Raw genomic sequence first — 14,183 nt, forward strand, 5'->3', positions numbered from 1 at the left:
AAAAATTCAATTTCAAAAAGTTCATTCCAAAATGTATTTCATGTGTTATTCAAAAACATGTTTTGAAATTCTAATTCCAAAAATCTTAATGGAGGTGTGGTGGTAATTTTTGCTTGCTGAGTGAAGAGAGTGTGAGTGTTTGTTGCGCCAGTGGTTGTCACCGATAATTTGGAATTTCTACCTAAATTCGAATTAACATACCAAATTATATAATGTGTAATGTATTTATGTATTCTAAATTACATAAGACGAAAGGTTTTTGTGTTATACAAAATACCTTATGGATTATCTAATTCAGAAGGTTTTTGTGTTATGCCAAAATACCTTATGGATTGGTCAATCTGGAAGGCTAATAGTACAATCTACTTTTTAATGGCATAATTGTTTGGATTTGAATGAAACTCTTGAAGTTATAACAAAATGTTAATTTTTGTTTTATTAATTATTGTTGAAGTATGGACATGGAGGTTGAATTGTTTACAGAAAGATCCGATGAAGTAGATATGATATGAAAGACTTAGTGAATTTTGTACCTGAACATGAATTGGTTGAAAGGGACTATGGTAGCCATATTAAAAGGAATGAGGTGAAAAATATTTCATTTCATTCATGTATAGTATATTATAACTTTAAAAAGTGATGTATTAATTATGTTGTAATAAATTCGTGTAGGTGTTTCCTTCGCGAGAAGACTTACTTGAATGGGTCTGTATGGTTGGTTATTGACTTAGTTTTCTTATTGTCATTATTAGGTCTGATACAACAAATAGAAAGCAAGGGAGAAAGACATATGAGTTGTTAGGTTGTGAAAATGGGAGGTATAGAAAGTACAAGGAGGATTTAGAGGTTATTGTAACAAGTATTCCAAAATGTCATTGTCCATTTAAATTGCAAGGTAAACTTGTTGGAAAGGATGAAGGTTGGATACTAAAGGTAAATTACGGAGTCCATATGACATCATCATGTGTATGTCCATCCCATTACACCCGCACATTACCAACAACACAAATCTAATGGGTAACGATATATTGTGTTGCCCGTGAGTGTACCTTGTCATACGTGGGATTCATATCCCTTATTCCTAGTGCTCATAAATCAATGCCTGTGTAATTTAAAGAGAACAATTATAGACCATTTAATATGTTATTATGGAATGTAACACACTATTAGTATTTCTTTATATGCTTTCACACTTGTATCAAAGTCGGATAACTGGTCAACTACTTCGTATTGAAATAACATGCATCCCCCAAATGCTCATACAAATGAGTTAGTGTTGCTGTTCCCCAAGCGTAACAACTGCACATACGCAAATTGCTGAACAAAAATTACGAAACAGATATGGAAGTGACGCTTTTATCTGCAAATATAGTGCATCCAACCAGATGCAACAAGTATCCCTTGGTAGCACACTCCCAATACTGATAGACAACATTCATCATATAACTCTCTCAGCCAGTTCAACCTCTACCTCATCTCAGCCTTCCCACGACCCTCTTCAATCCCTAGCAAATCGACCAAAGCAGTCACAGTTCCTCTGTACTATAACGGGATATATGTAGGGAATTGCCCCAGAATGGGGAGGTGTAAAAGAGATGACACATCATCTAGTGTCAGTGTCATCTCACCTATGGGAAGGTGGAAGGAGTTCGTCCCGCGGTGCCACTATTCGCCAAAGTCTTAAATCATTCCCTTGTCCACTACTTCATAGCTAATGTTACACAAAGGAAACAATTTACAATTAAACACAAGAGGCTCAATTTCAAGATGAGACATCCCAAATTTATGTAACTTCCTACCACGGGATACCACTTTAAATTCTCCTCGATCCTAATACAAATATTTGTATATATTAAATATAATTAAAAAAAATTAAACAACATTGACCAAAACAATTCAGTTCAAGAGGTTTTTGCTCTTCCCTCACCCTCCCACAGCTTAACAGCGACATGATCAACATAATTCACCACAATGATGTTGGGTTGGGCTCACTTTCTATGTGGAGGCCCAGTCCAACATTAACCTTTAGCGTTTTTCAAACAGGGGTATAGCCAGCAGCAGAGACAGACAGTGAGAGAAAAAGAGAGAGAAAAGATTAAAGAGAGAGAAAGCTTCGCTCAGAAACTTTCGGCCACCACCGACCCTTTGTTCACCGTTGGATCGGCCTGAAATTTTGTTAGCAGGTTAATACTTTGTGTGACTTCAATCTAACCGTTCGGATCTTGTAGAAGTTATTTGAGCAGAGAGAAATTCATCTCACACTACAGCAGCGTTTTCAGCGTTTCTTTTGAGGACGGGAATTTTCGGATTGCTGCTGTTGTTTTGTCCACTGTTGGATCGGGCTGAAATTTTGTCAACAGGTTCATACCTCATGGTTCTTCAGTTTGACTGTTCGGATTGTTCTAAAGTCACTGGGACAGTGACATATAGGCCGCGTACGGTAACTGCAGTTTGTGAATTTTTCAGGTTCCTTGTTCTCTGTTTCATCTCAGTTGTATTGCTATTTGGCTAATTATTGAGCACGAGTTGTGCTATAATTTGAGACTCTCTGTGTAACCTAATTTGATCATAGTGGAGTTTGACTGACTGGCTTGTGCTTGTGGTTTTTACTTCTCACATTGAGAAGGTTTTCCACGTTAAAATTCCTGTGTCTTCCTGAAGTGTATTTTTGTTGCTGCGATTATTTGTTATTGCTCCTCACAGATTCTTGCGAGTTGGGAAAATTATTATTCGTTGCTTATTAACTCTGGTTGAATTGAGTTTTATTGTGTTGAATTGAGTTTTATTGTGTTGAATTTCCCATCAGAGTGGTATCAGAGCTCCTTGGTTGGGGCTATTTGACCGCTTGAATGATGGAGGCAAATACAAATAAGATGGTATGTTTGAACGGCACTAACTATCACTTATGGAAGGGAAAAATGAAGGATCTATTATTTGTGAAGAAATTGCATCTTCCTGTGTTTGCATCCAGTAGGTTTGTGGTTTTATTCGTCAGTATGTTGAAGATAATGTTTATAATCACATTGCTAATGAGGAAGATGCAAAATCCCTGTGGAAGAAGATTGAGACTTTGTATGCTTCTAGTACAGGAAACAGTAAATTATATTTGTTGAATTCCTTGATGAATTTGAGGTACAAGGAGGGGATTTCTATTTCAGATCACTTAAATGATTTTCAGGGGCTTCGAGATCAATTGTCTCAAATGGGCATCAAATTTGATGATGAAGTGTTGGGACTATGGCTACTGAATACTCTACCAGACTCTTGGGAAACATTTCGGGTTTCAATTACAAACCCATCTCCTGAGGGTGTTGTCTCCTTGGAAAATGTTAAGAGTGGTGTTCTTAATGAGGAGATGAGAATGAAGGTTCATGATACTTCATCTCATTCCGAGGTACTTTTCATTGAAAATAAGGGGAGAAGTCAAAAAAAGGAACCGAAAGGGAGTAAACAAAACAGCAGAAGTAAGTCCAAGTCAAGATACAAAAATGTGGAATGCCATTATTGTCACAAAACAGGGCACATTCAGATAAACTGATTTCTTTGGAAAAAGGAAAACAAGGATAAGAAAGGGAAGCAGAAAGAGAAACATTATGACAATGATGATCGTGTTACTACTGCTATTTCTGATGATGATCTTATTATTCTCCGTGACCATGATTCAGTTAATCTTGTATCAGATGAGAGAATGTGGATAATTGACTGTGGTGCTACATTGCATGTTACACCAAGGAAGGAGTTCTTCACATCTTACACTTTTGGTGAGTTTGGAGTGTTGAAGATGGGTAATGATGGTGTGTCTAAGGTAATTGGTATTGGTGATGTTTGCTTGCAAACCAATATGGGAATGCAGTTGTTTCTTAGAGGAGTCAAACATGCTCCAGATGTCCGCTTTAATTTGATATATGTGCAGATGCTTGATGATAGTGGTTATGAAAATCACTTTGGTTCAGGAAAGTGGAAACTCTCCAGAGGTAATCTAATTGTGGCCAAAGGGGAGAAAATTAGTAAACTGTATTGGACAAAAGCATTGGTTGCTAAAGACAGTGTGAACGCCATGGATATGGATGCTTCTTTGTGGCACCGAAGGCTTAGTCATATCAGTTAGAAGGGGTTGAATTGTTTAGCTAAAACGGATGTGCTTCCGGATTGAAGAGTGCAGAGTTGGAGAAATGTTCTCATTGCATGGCTGGTAAGCAGACCAGAGTATCCTTCAAGAAGCATCCTCCCTCAAAGAAGTCAGAGTTGCTTGAATTAGTGCATTCTGATGTTTGTGGCCCATTGAAGGTAAAGTCATTTACTGGTGCACTTTATTTTGTTATCTTTATTGATGATTGCTCCAGGAAGCTTTGGGTTTATGCTTTGAAGACAAAGGACCAAGTTCTAGAGAAATTCAAAGAATTTCATGTTTTGGTTGAGAGACAGTCAGGCAAGAAGCTGAAATGCATTCGTACTGACAATGGTGGTAAGTATTGTGGACCGTTTGATGTTTATTGCAAGCAATACGGTATTAAACATGAAAAGACTCCTCCTAAAACTCCTCAGCTGAATGGTTTAGCAGAAAGGATGAACAGAACATTGATCGAAAGAGTTAGGTTTATGCTTTCTGAAGCAAAGTTGCCTAAGCATTTTTGGGGTGAGGCATTGTACACTGCAGTGCATGTTATTAATTTGAGTCCTGCAGTTGCTTTGAATGGTGAGGTGCCAAACAAGATTTGGTTTGGCAAGAATGTCAGATATGATCATTTGCGAGTCTTCGGTTGTAAAGCATATGTGCATGTTCCAAAGGATGAGAGATCCAAGTTGGATGCGAAGACAAGGCAGTGCATCTTTATTGGTTATGGTCTAGATGAATTTGGCTACAAGTTCTTTGATCCTATTGAGAGGAAGTCAATTAGAAGTCGTGATGTGAAGTTCATTGAAGATCAAACCAATGAAGATATTGACAAGATAGAGAAGACGACATCTAAGATAGATAATAGATTGTCTAATGTTGATCCAGTTCGGATGCCTCTACGTGATCTGGATACTATTGAGAATAATGTTCAGAATGATGAGCAACATGATGATGTTGATGATCAGCAACTTGGAGATGATTTTGATGTTCCTATTGATGACGTTGAAGAGGAACATGGGATGTCACAAGATGAAGATCTTGGTGATGCTCCTGAACCACCTGAAGTTCAAATTCGGAGGTCTAATAGGCAGAGGGAACCATCTACCAGGTATCCTTCTAATGACTATGTTACCTTGACAGATGAAGAAGAACCTGAGTGTTATCTTGAGGCTATAGAGAGTGAAGAAAAGAAAAGTAGTTGGATGCAATGCAAGATGAAATAAAGTCTTTGTATGATAATCACACTTTTGACTTGGTGAAATTGCCAAAAGGCAAGAAGTCTCTGGAAAACAGGTGGATTTATAGGGTAAAGCAAGAAAGCAATTCTACATCTCCAAGGTATAAAGCCAGATTGGTGGTGAAAGATTTTAGACAGAGAAAAGGCATTGATTTCAATGAGATTTTTTCTCCAATGGTAAAGATGTCATCCATTAGAATTGTGCTGAGTTTGGCTGCTACTCTTGATTTAGAGGTAGGGCAAATGGATGTTAAAACTGCTTTCCTTCATGGTGATTTGGAGGAAGAGATTTACATGAAGCAATCTGATGGTTTTCTTATTGAAGGCAAGGAAGATCATGTGTGTAGGCTGAGAAAAAGTCTATATGGCTTGAAGCAGGCTCCGCGTCAATGGTACAAGAAGTTTGAGTCTGTTATGTGTGAGCATGGCTGCAAGAAGACTACTTATGATCATTGTGTCTTTGTTAAAAGGTTTGCTAATAATGATTTCATTATCCTGTTGTTTTATGTTGACGACATGCTTATTGTTGGGAAAGATATTTCCATGATCAACAGGTTGAAGAAGCAATTGAGTGAGTCATTTGCTATGAAAGATATGGGAGATGCTAAGCAAATTCTTGGTATAAGAATCATGCGTGATAGGCAAGAGAAGAAGCTTTGGTTGTCACAGGAGCACTATGTTAAAAGAGTGCTACAGAGGTTCCAGATGGAAAATGCTAAGGCGGTAAGCACTCCTCTTGCTACTCATTTTAAATTGAGTGCAAAACAAAGTCCTTCTAATGAAACTGAAAAATCAGATATGCAACGGGTTCCTTATGCATCTGTCGTGGGTAGTTTGATGTATGCAATGGTGTGTACAAGACCTGATATTGTACATGTTGTTGGTACTGTTAGTAGATTTTTGTCTAATCCAGGTAGAGAGCATTGGAATGTTGTGAAATGGATTTTAAGGTATCTTCGTGGTACTACTTGTTTGAAGCTTTGTTTTGGAGGTGATAAGCCTACCCTTGTGGGCTATACTGATTCTGATATGGCTGGAGACACAGATTCTAGAAGGTCTACCTCAGGCTACGTGATTAAATTTGCAGGTGGAGTTGTGGCATGGCAATCCAGATTGCAGAAGTGTGTTGCATTGTCCACTACTGAGGCAGAGTTCATTGTCATTACAGAAGCATGCAAGGAGTTGTTGTGGGTGAAGAAACTCCTGCAAGAGCTTAGTTTTGTTCAAGACAAGTACTTGCTATTTTGTGATAGTCAGAGTGCAATTCATCTTGGTAAGAATTCAACTTTTCAATCTAGGTCCAAGCATATTCATGTGAGGTATCATTGGATACGTGATGCTTTGGAAGCTAGGTTACTGGAGTTGGCAAAAGTTCATACAAATGATAATTGTGCTAATATGATGACTAAGGCGCTACTGAGAAGCAAGTTTGAAACTTGTTGTGGGATTGTCGGTTTGTTGATCATCTCCACATAGTTGTGAGGGGGAGATTTGTTGGGTTGGGCTCACTTCCTATGTGGAGGCCCAGTCCAACATTAACCTTTAGGGTTTTTCAAACAGGGGTATAGCCAGCAACAGAGACAGACAGTGAGAGAAAAAGAGAGAGAAAAGATTAAAGAGAGAGAAAGCTTCGCTCAGAAACTTCCGGCCACCACCGACCCTTTGTTCACTGTTGGATTGGGCTGAAATTTTGTTAGCAGGTTCTTACTTTGTGTGACTTCAATCTTACCATTCGGATCTTGCAAAAGTTGTTTGATCAGAGAGAAATTCATCTCACACTGCAGCAGTGTTTTCAGCGTTTCTTTTGAGGACGGGAATTTTCGGATTGCTTCTGCTGTTTCGTCCACCGTTGGATCGAATTGACATTTTGTCAACAGGTTCATACCTCGTGGTTCTTCAGTTTGACCGTTCAGATTGTTCAAAAGTCACTGGAACAGTGACATATAGGCCGCGTATGGTAACTGCAGTTTGTGAATTTTTCAAGTTCTGTTTCATCTCTGTTGTATTGCTATTTGGTATTGAGATTCCCTAAAGCGGTTGTGCTCTCAAGTGGTTAGGATAGGGAAGTGGTTACCTTTATTCTTTTTGCCTATTTAAAAGGTTTTACTCTCTTTTGTAACCACAATATAACAGATACAAATAATTGATTGAGAGTTATTCCCCTTTTTACGTCTCACTTTCTTCTCTCTGTTTTTCTTCCTTTAAAACACGTATTGTGTTCTTGGTGTGTACACGTATTCCTTCTGCAATTTTGGTACCTTCTACCTACTCCATTCATCCTTATATCTTAAGTTTCTACCATGGAAATATTCCAATATGGTATCAGAGCGGGCTAAGACCCGCTCTGCTTCCGCTGCCCCTTTTTTTTAACTCTTTCTTTTGATCTTGCTTGTTCTTTTTCTTGATTCTTTGTTTTCATGGAGAGTTTATCAAATGCCAATAGTGTTAACAATCCTCAGAATCCTTCCAGCCCCTATTATCTTCATCCAGGAGAAAACCCAAGCATGATCTTGATAAATATACAACTCCATGGTACAAATTACCATACGTGGAGCAGGGCTATGAAACGGGCCTTATTGTCCAAGAATAAATTGAAATTAATTGATGGGTCTTTGGATATGCCGAAGCAAGGGACATCTCTCTACGAAGCATGGGAGAGATGTAATGTCATGGTGATCTCATGGATCACACGTGTGGTTGATAAGCAGATTGCACAGAGCACTATATACATAGAAAATGCAGTGGAACTCTGGGAGGATTTGAAAGAGAGGTTTTCAAAAGGAGATCATTTTAGGATCTCTGATCTTTTGCAAAAAGTTCATTCAATGAAGCAAGGAGAAAGGAGTGTCTCTGGATTTTTTATAGACTTGAAGATTCTATGGGAGGAACTTGAGTCATTAAGACCAACTCCAGAATGCATTTGTGAGGTAAAATGTAACTGTTCTTTGATGAAAAATATTATCAAATACAAAGACTTGGAATATGTTATCTGTTTTTTGAAGGGTCTCAATGATCTTTATGGCACGGTTAAGACTCGGATTCTACTCATGGACCCCTTACCAAGCATCAATCGTGTGTTCTCACTTGTTCTACAACAAGAAAGGCAATTAATGGGAACTGTAGTTTTTGACAACAAAGTTCTGATAAATTCTGCAAACCCAAATAATTGGAAACAAGATAAAGTCATTGGAACCGGGTGGAAATCACAAGGGAGAGGAAGAAGCCGAAATCAGAATTATGGTAAGCAATGTAGTTATTGTCACAAACTAAACCACACTGCTGATGAATGCTTTTCAAAACATGGATTTCCTCCATGGTATAAACACAAGAATGATCGAGCCATCAACAACATTTTTTCACAAAATTATGCTGCTACTAACAAGACTGAAGATATTGATCAAGAAGGTCATAAGCATTCCCTTAGTCAAGAGAGTGTACAGTTTTCACAAGAACAGATTCAACAAATCTTGAAGATTTGCCAAGAATCAAAAAATGAGTCTATTCATAAGGTGAACAGCTTCACTGGTGAGTTATCTTCTGGAAAAACTGAGAAAGGTAAGTATGTAAGAGATTCTTGGATATTAGATACAGGAGCAACAGATCACGTTACTCACTGCAAATATTGTTTTAAAAAATTTTACAAGATAAAACCTATAATTGTTAAATTGCCAAACAATTCACATGTTATAGCTGAACATGCAGGAACTGTACAATTATCTGATTTTTTTTTCTATATGATGTCTTATACATTCCTGAATTTACTTTTAATCTTGTTTCTGTTCAACGTGTCATTGAATCTCTTAAATGTAAACTGACTTTCTCTTCTAAGCAATGTCAGATTCAGGACACCATCTCATTGAAGACAATTGGTCTAGCTGAATTACATGATGGCTTGTATTTCTTGAAAATTCCTCAACAAAAGGCCTGCCTGAATATCATTGAATCTGGAATACCCGAGAATGGAAATTGCAGTGAAGATGTTTGGCATCATAGACTTGGACATCCCTCAGATAAAGTTCTTCAATACATTAGTGATACTCATCCTTACGTTTGTTTTAAACAAAATACTGTTTGTGATACTTGTCACTATGCAAAACAACATAAATTGCCTTTTTTACATAGTAATAATCGTTCTAATAATATCTTTGACATGATTCATGTTGACATATGGGGGCCTTTTGCTAGTCCATCTATCCATGGACATAGATTTTTCTTAACTGTTGTGGATGACCATAGTCGCTATACTTGGATTTTTCTTATGAGACACAAATCTGAAACTAGAACAACTTTATCCAATTTCATTAACTTGATAAATAATCAGTTTGGAATCAAAATCAAAGTCATAAGATCTGATAATGGAAATGAATTTGCTTATCATGATTTGTACAACAGTTTTGGAATCATTCATCAAACTAGTTGCATTGAAACACCACAACAAAATTATGTTGTGGAAAGAAAGCATCAGCATATTCTTAATGTTACTAGAAGCTTGATTTTTCAATCCAAGATACCTGAAATCTATTGGTCTTTTGCTGTGATACATGTTGTACATTTAATAAATAGAATTCCTTCTATTGTTTTAGGAAAGAAATCTCTATATGAATTAGTTTATAAGGAGTTGCCTGATTTGCAGAATTTAAAAGTTTTTGGATCATTATGTTTTGCTTGTACCATTGAAAGGAATAGATCCAAACGGGATCTGAGAGCAAAAAAAATGTGTTTTTCTTGGATACAAAAGTGGTACCAAAGGTTATATTGTTTTGGATATTAATAGTAGAGAAATTCTGGTTACTAGGAATATAAAGTTCTATGAACATGTTTTTCCTTGTATCAAGAATCATGATCATGATATAGAGAAAAATTCCACTGAAGATGATTTCAATTTTCTCTTTGAACCTACTTCTAATACTATCACTGAACAACATTGTGACATTGTCGACACTAATCAAAATTTTCAAAACATAAGACGTTCTAGTAGAAATAGAAAAGCGCCTAGTTTCTTGAAAGATTACCACCATCAAATAATGAACTATGCAGGAAAAAATGTGATTGATTCTGAAAACATTGTTTATCCTATTTCCTCTGTTATTGACTATGAAAAATTATCTGCAAATCATCTTCATTTTTCTTTAGCCATATCTTCCATCATTGAGCCACAAACTTATAATGAAGCAGCCAAAAAACCTGAGTGGCGTGAAGCAATGAAAAAGAAATAGCCGCACTAGAGATGAACCAAACCTAGTTCTTGACAGATTTACCACAAGGGAAAAGGGCCATTGGATGTAAATGGGTGTTCAAGATAAAATACAATGCTGAAGGAAAGATTGAAAGGCACAAAGCCAGACTAGTTGCAAAGGGATATACCCAGTTGGAAGGAATTGATTACATGGATACTTTTTCTCCAGTTGCTAAGCTCACTACAGTCAGGTTACTTCTTGCCTTAGCTTCCAATAATAATTGGCATTTACAACAATTAGATGTAAACAATGTTTTTTTGCATGGAGATTTAAATGAAGAGGTTTATATGCTTCCACCACCTGGAATGGTTGTTTCTAAATGCGGTCAAGTTTGCAAATTAACAAAATCTTTATATGGCTTAAAACAAGCCAGCAGACAATGGTTTTCAAATTTATCTTCTTATCTAAAAAGCATCAATTTCATTCAATCCACTGCTGACTATTCTCTGTTCACAAAGAAAACAGATAACTCCTTCACCATTCTTCTTGTTTACGTAGATGATATTATACTCTCTGGGAATTCCATTTCTGAAATACAACAGGTGACTTTATCCTTAGATAAAGCTTTCAAGATAAAAGATTTAGGAAAGTTAAAATACTTCCTTGGTCTTGAAGTTGCACGATCCAGTACAGGTATACATGTTTCACAACGAAAATACGCACTAGATATTCTTGCAGAAACAGGGTTACTTGCAGCTAAACCATGCTCAACTCCTATAACCAAAGATATCAAACATTTGTTTAAAGATGGGACTCCTATGGAAGACATAAATGCATATCAGCGTTTGATTGGTAAGTTATTATATCTTACAAATACTAGACCTGATATAAGTTATGCTATTCAATTTCTTAGTCAATTTTTACGTGCTCCAACCACTGACCACTATAATGCTGCTCAACGTATTTTGAGGTATATAAAAAGTGCTCCTGGGAAGGGTATGTTTTTCCCCAACAATTCTAGTCTTCAGTTGAAAGGGTTCTCTGATTCAGACTGGGCAACATATCCTCAAACTAGACGATCTGTCACGGGCTTCTGCGTTTTTGTTGGATCATCTCTTATTTGTTGGAAATCAAAGAAGCAGTCCACTGTGTCACGATCATCCTCTGAAGCAGAATATCGCGCCCTCGCAGCTTTAACTTGTGAAATACAATGGTTGAAATATCTTCTTGACGATTTTAGCATCACTACTCAACCTCTAGCAGGTGTCTACTGCGACAATCAGTCCGCAAGACACATAGCCTCAAATCCAAGCTTCCATGAGAGAACAAAGCACATAGAGATTGATTGCCATATTGTACGTGAGAAACTTCAGGCAAAACTCTTCCAATTGCTTCCTATACCTTCTTCTCAACAACCTGCAGACATATTTACTAAACCACTTGAACCGGCTAGATTTGATCCTATTGTTTCCAAATTGGGTCTGGTAAATATATATCATGCAGCTTGAGCGGGGCTATTGAGATTCCCTAAAGCGGTTGTGCTCTCAAGTGGTTAGGATAGGGAAGCGGTTACCCTTATTCTTTTTTCCTATTTAAAAGGTTTTATTCTCTTTTGTAACCATAATATAACATATACAAATAATTGATTGAGAGTTATTCCCCTTTTTACGTGTCACTTTCTTCTCTCTGTTTTTCTTCCTTTAAAACACGTATTGTGTTCTTGGTGTGTACACGTATTCCTTCTGCAGTTTTGGTACCTTCTACCTACTCCGTTCATCCTTATATCTTAAGTTTCTACCATGGAAATATTCCAATATTTGGCTGATTATTGAGCGTTGTGCTATAATTTGAGACTCTCTGTGTAACCTAATTTGATCATAGTGGAGTTTGACTGACTGGCTTGTGCCCGTGGTTTTTACCTCTCACATTGAGAAGGTTTTCCACGTTAAAATTCGTGTGTCTTCCTGAAGTGTATTTTTGTTGCTGCGATTATTTGTTATTGCTTCTCACAAATTCTTGCGAGTTGGGGAAATTATTATCCGCTGCTTATTAACTCTGGTTGAGTTTTATAGTGTTGAATTTCCCATCAAATGAAAGGTTTGATGGTCATCCATGGAATCCCTTCTCATGTTGCACTAAATCAACAAATGCATCATGGAATCCATGTTGTGGCTCTTCATGACTATCAACATCAACAATAGTTTTTTCCCCAGCATCACCCTGATCTCCTCTACGAACTGATGTTGTGGGTCTTGTGCGACCATATCCCTGAGATCCAACGTCTCCAGTTTTAACCATTTTTGTCCACAACATCATGCACAATTTAGTTTATTACAAAACTGATGGCAAATTCATGGAGTTCTTCTCGGAATCATGATCAAGGGTGCGAAAGCTATGGATTGAAATGTGCAAGATCCTCCTAGGAGCTATGGTGATCTTGAAGGTGCATGATGTGTATGGAAAGAGGGAGGTTCGGCCAGCCCTATGGTAGGTGATGAAGATGAAGATTAGATCCTAGAAACTAGGGAAAAGCAAAGTATGGCACAATGTTGGCAGCATAACTTTACTCTCATTAATCTTGAAAATACAAGAGCTAGGCATCTCCTTTTATAGGCTAAGGAGGCCGTAAATCCTAAGCTAAGAGAAGATGAAATGTAAGCCAAATGAAATGTAAATGTGAGGCACATGGGCACATGGAGCACATGGGTTCACATGGCTACCAAAACCGTCCCTTGATTAGTGAAGGCTTCTAGAAACCTTTGCTAATCAAGGTTAACTCCTCCTTAATTCTAATGTGCAGAAAAATAAACATTTGTCCACATGGCTATGCTATTTACACCCCAATTAAAGCTAAACTACACTTGTTGGGCCTTCACGGAATATGTGCTAGTATGACACTCTCCCATTCATAGCTTGATCCAAGTCTTCTTGTCCTAGACGCTCCTAGCTTGTCCTAGACGCTTCCTAGTTTGGTCTTCTTGTCCTAGACGCTCCTAGCTTGTCTTAGATGCTCCTAGCTTGGTCTTGGACGTTCTTGACTTGGCTCTTGCCTTTCATGAAAGGTTGTGCTTAGCCCTCTTCCATCATCCCCTCCCTCTTGAAAAGGATTTGTCCTCAAATCCAATGCCTTTGCTTCCTAGGGGGATGGTTGTGGCTGGATGGTGTCCATCATCTCCTCCTTCTTGAGAAGATCTATCCTCAGATCTTCAGACTGGATCTCGGATAGCAGCCTCTTGCTTTGAGAACTAGGATTGCCCTCCCGGGTCAAACGTGTACCTATGGAAATCATCAAATGAAGCAGAGGTGTTAGTTTGAAAATTTATTTCACTAAGTTGCCATGTTTGTTTTTCCTTTGTTTTTGGCAACTTTTCACAATATTTCTCTTTTGATGGTTGTATGTGTTCTATAATCATCTCATTTATTTGAAAATGTTCATTTGTGGTTACTTTCTCTTTAGGCATAAATCCTATAGAAGATGGTAACAACTTAAAAGGAGAAAGATGATTTAGCCCACATTTGACCTCAAAAGTAGAAATGAGATGTGTTTGATTATTCTAGGCATGGTAGGAAGAGCTAGATTTTTAAATGTATTTTGACCATGGCTTTGAGGATTTAAAGTGTACAACTTAGTTGCAAATTTTCCAAAGAGAAT

The 14,183-nt window shown here is 37.5% G+C and overlaps 1 protein-coding gene across 1 annotated transcript; it reads left to right on the forward strand.

Annotated features, from left to right (window-relative positions):
* Positions 1-8,008: 8,008 nt before the first annotated feature.
* On the forward strand, positions 8,009-10,570 carry LOC150029543 (uncharacterized). The gene is made up of 3 exons (XM_090295789.1): positions 8,009-9,061; positions 9,193-9,900; positions 10,190-10,570. The coding sequence occupies exons 1-3, from the start codon at positions 8,024-8,026 to the stop codon at positions 10,568-10,570; spliced, it is 2,127 nt and encodes a 708-aa protein (XP_090151915.1). The 5' UTR covers positions 8,009-8,023.
* The last annotated feature ends 3,613 nt before the right edge of the window (positions 10,571-14,183 follow it).

The sequence above is a fragment of the Phaseolus vulgaris genome, chromosome 1, assembly GCF_051622355.1.
Source record: "Phaseolus vulgaris cultivar YP4 chromosome 1, ASM5162235v1, whole genome shotgun sequence".
NCBI classification, from domain to species: Eukaryota; Viridiplantae; Streptophyta; class Magnoliopsida; order Fabales; family Fabaceae; genus Phaseolus; species Phaseolus vulgaris.

Coding starts and splice junctions, on each gene's coding strand:
- LOC150029543 (XM_090295789.1), top strand. CDS start 8,024: ATGGTGATCTCATGGATCACACGTGTGGTTGATAAGCAGATTGCACAG. Junction 9,062..9,192: donor TAGCTGAACATGCAGGAACT/GTACAATTATCT, acceptor AAGCAATGTCAG/ATTCAGGACACCATCTCATT. Junction 9,901..10,189: donor CTTTTGCTGTGATACATGTT/GTACATTTAATA, acceptor CCTTGTATCAAG/AATCATGATCATGATATAGA.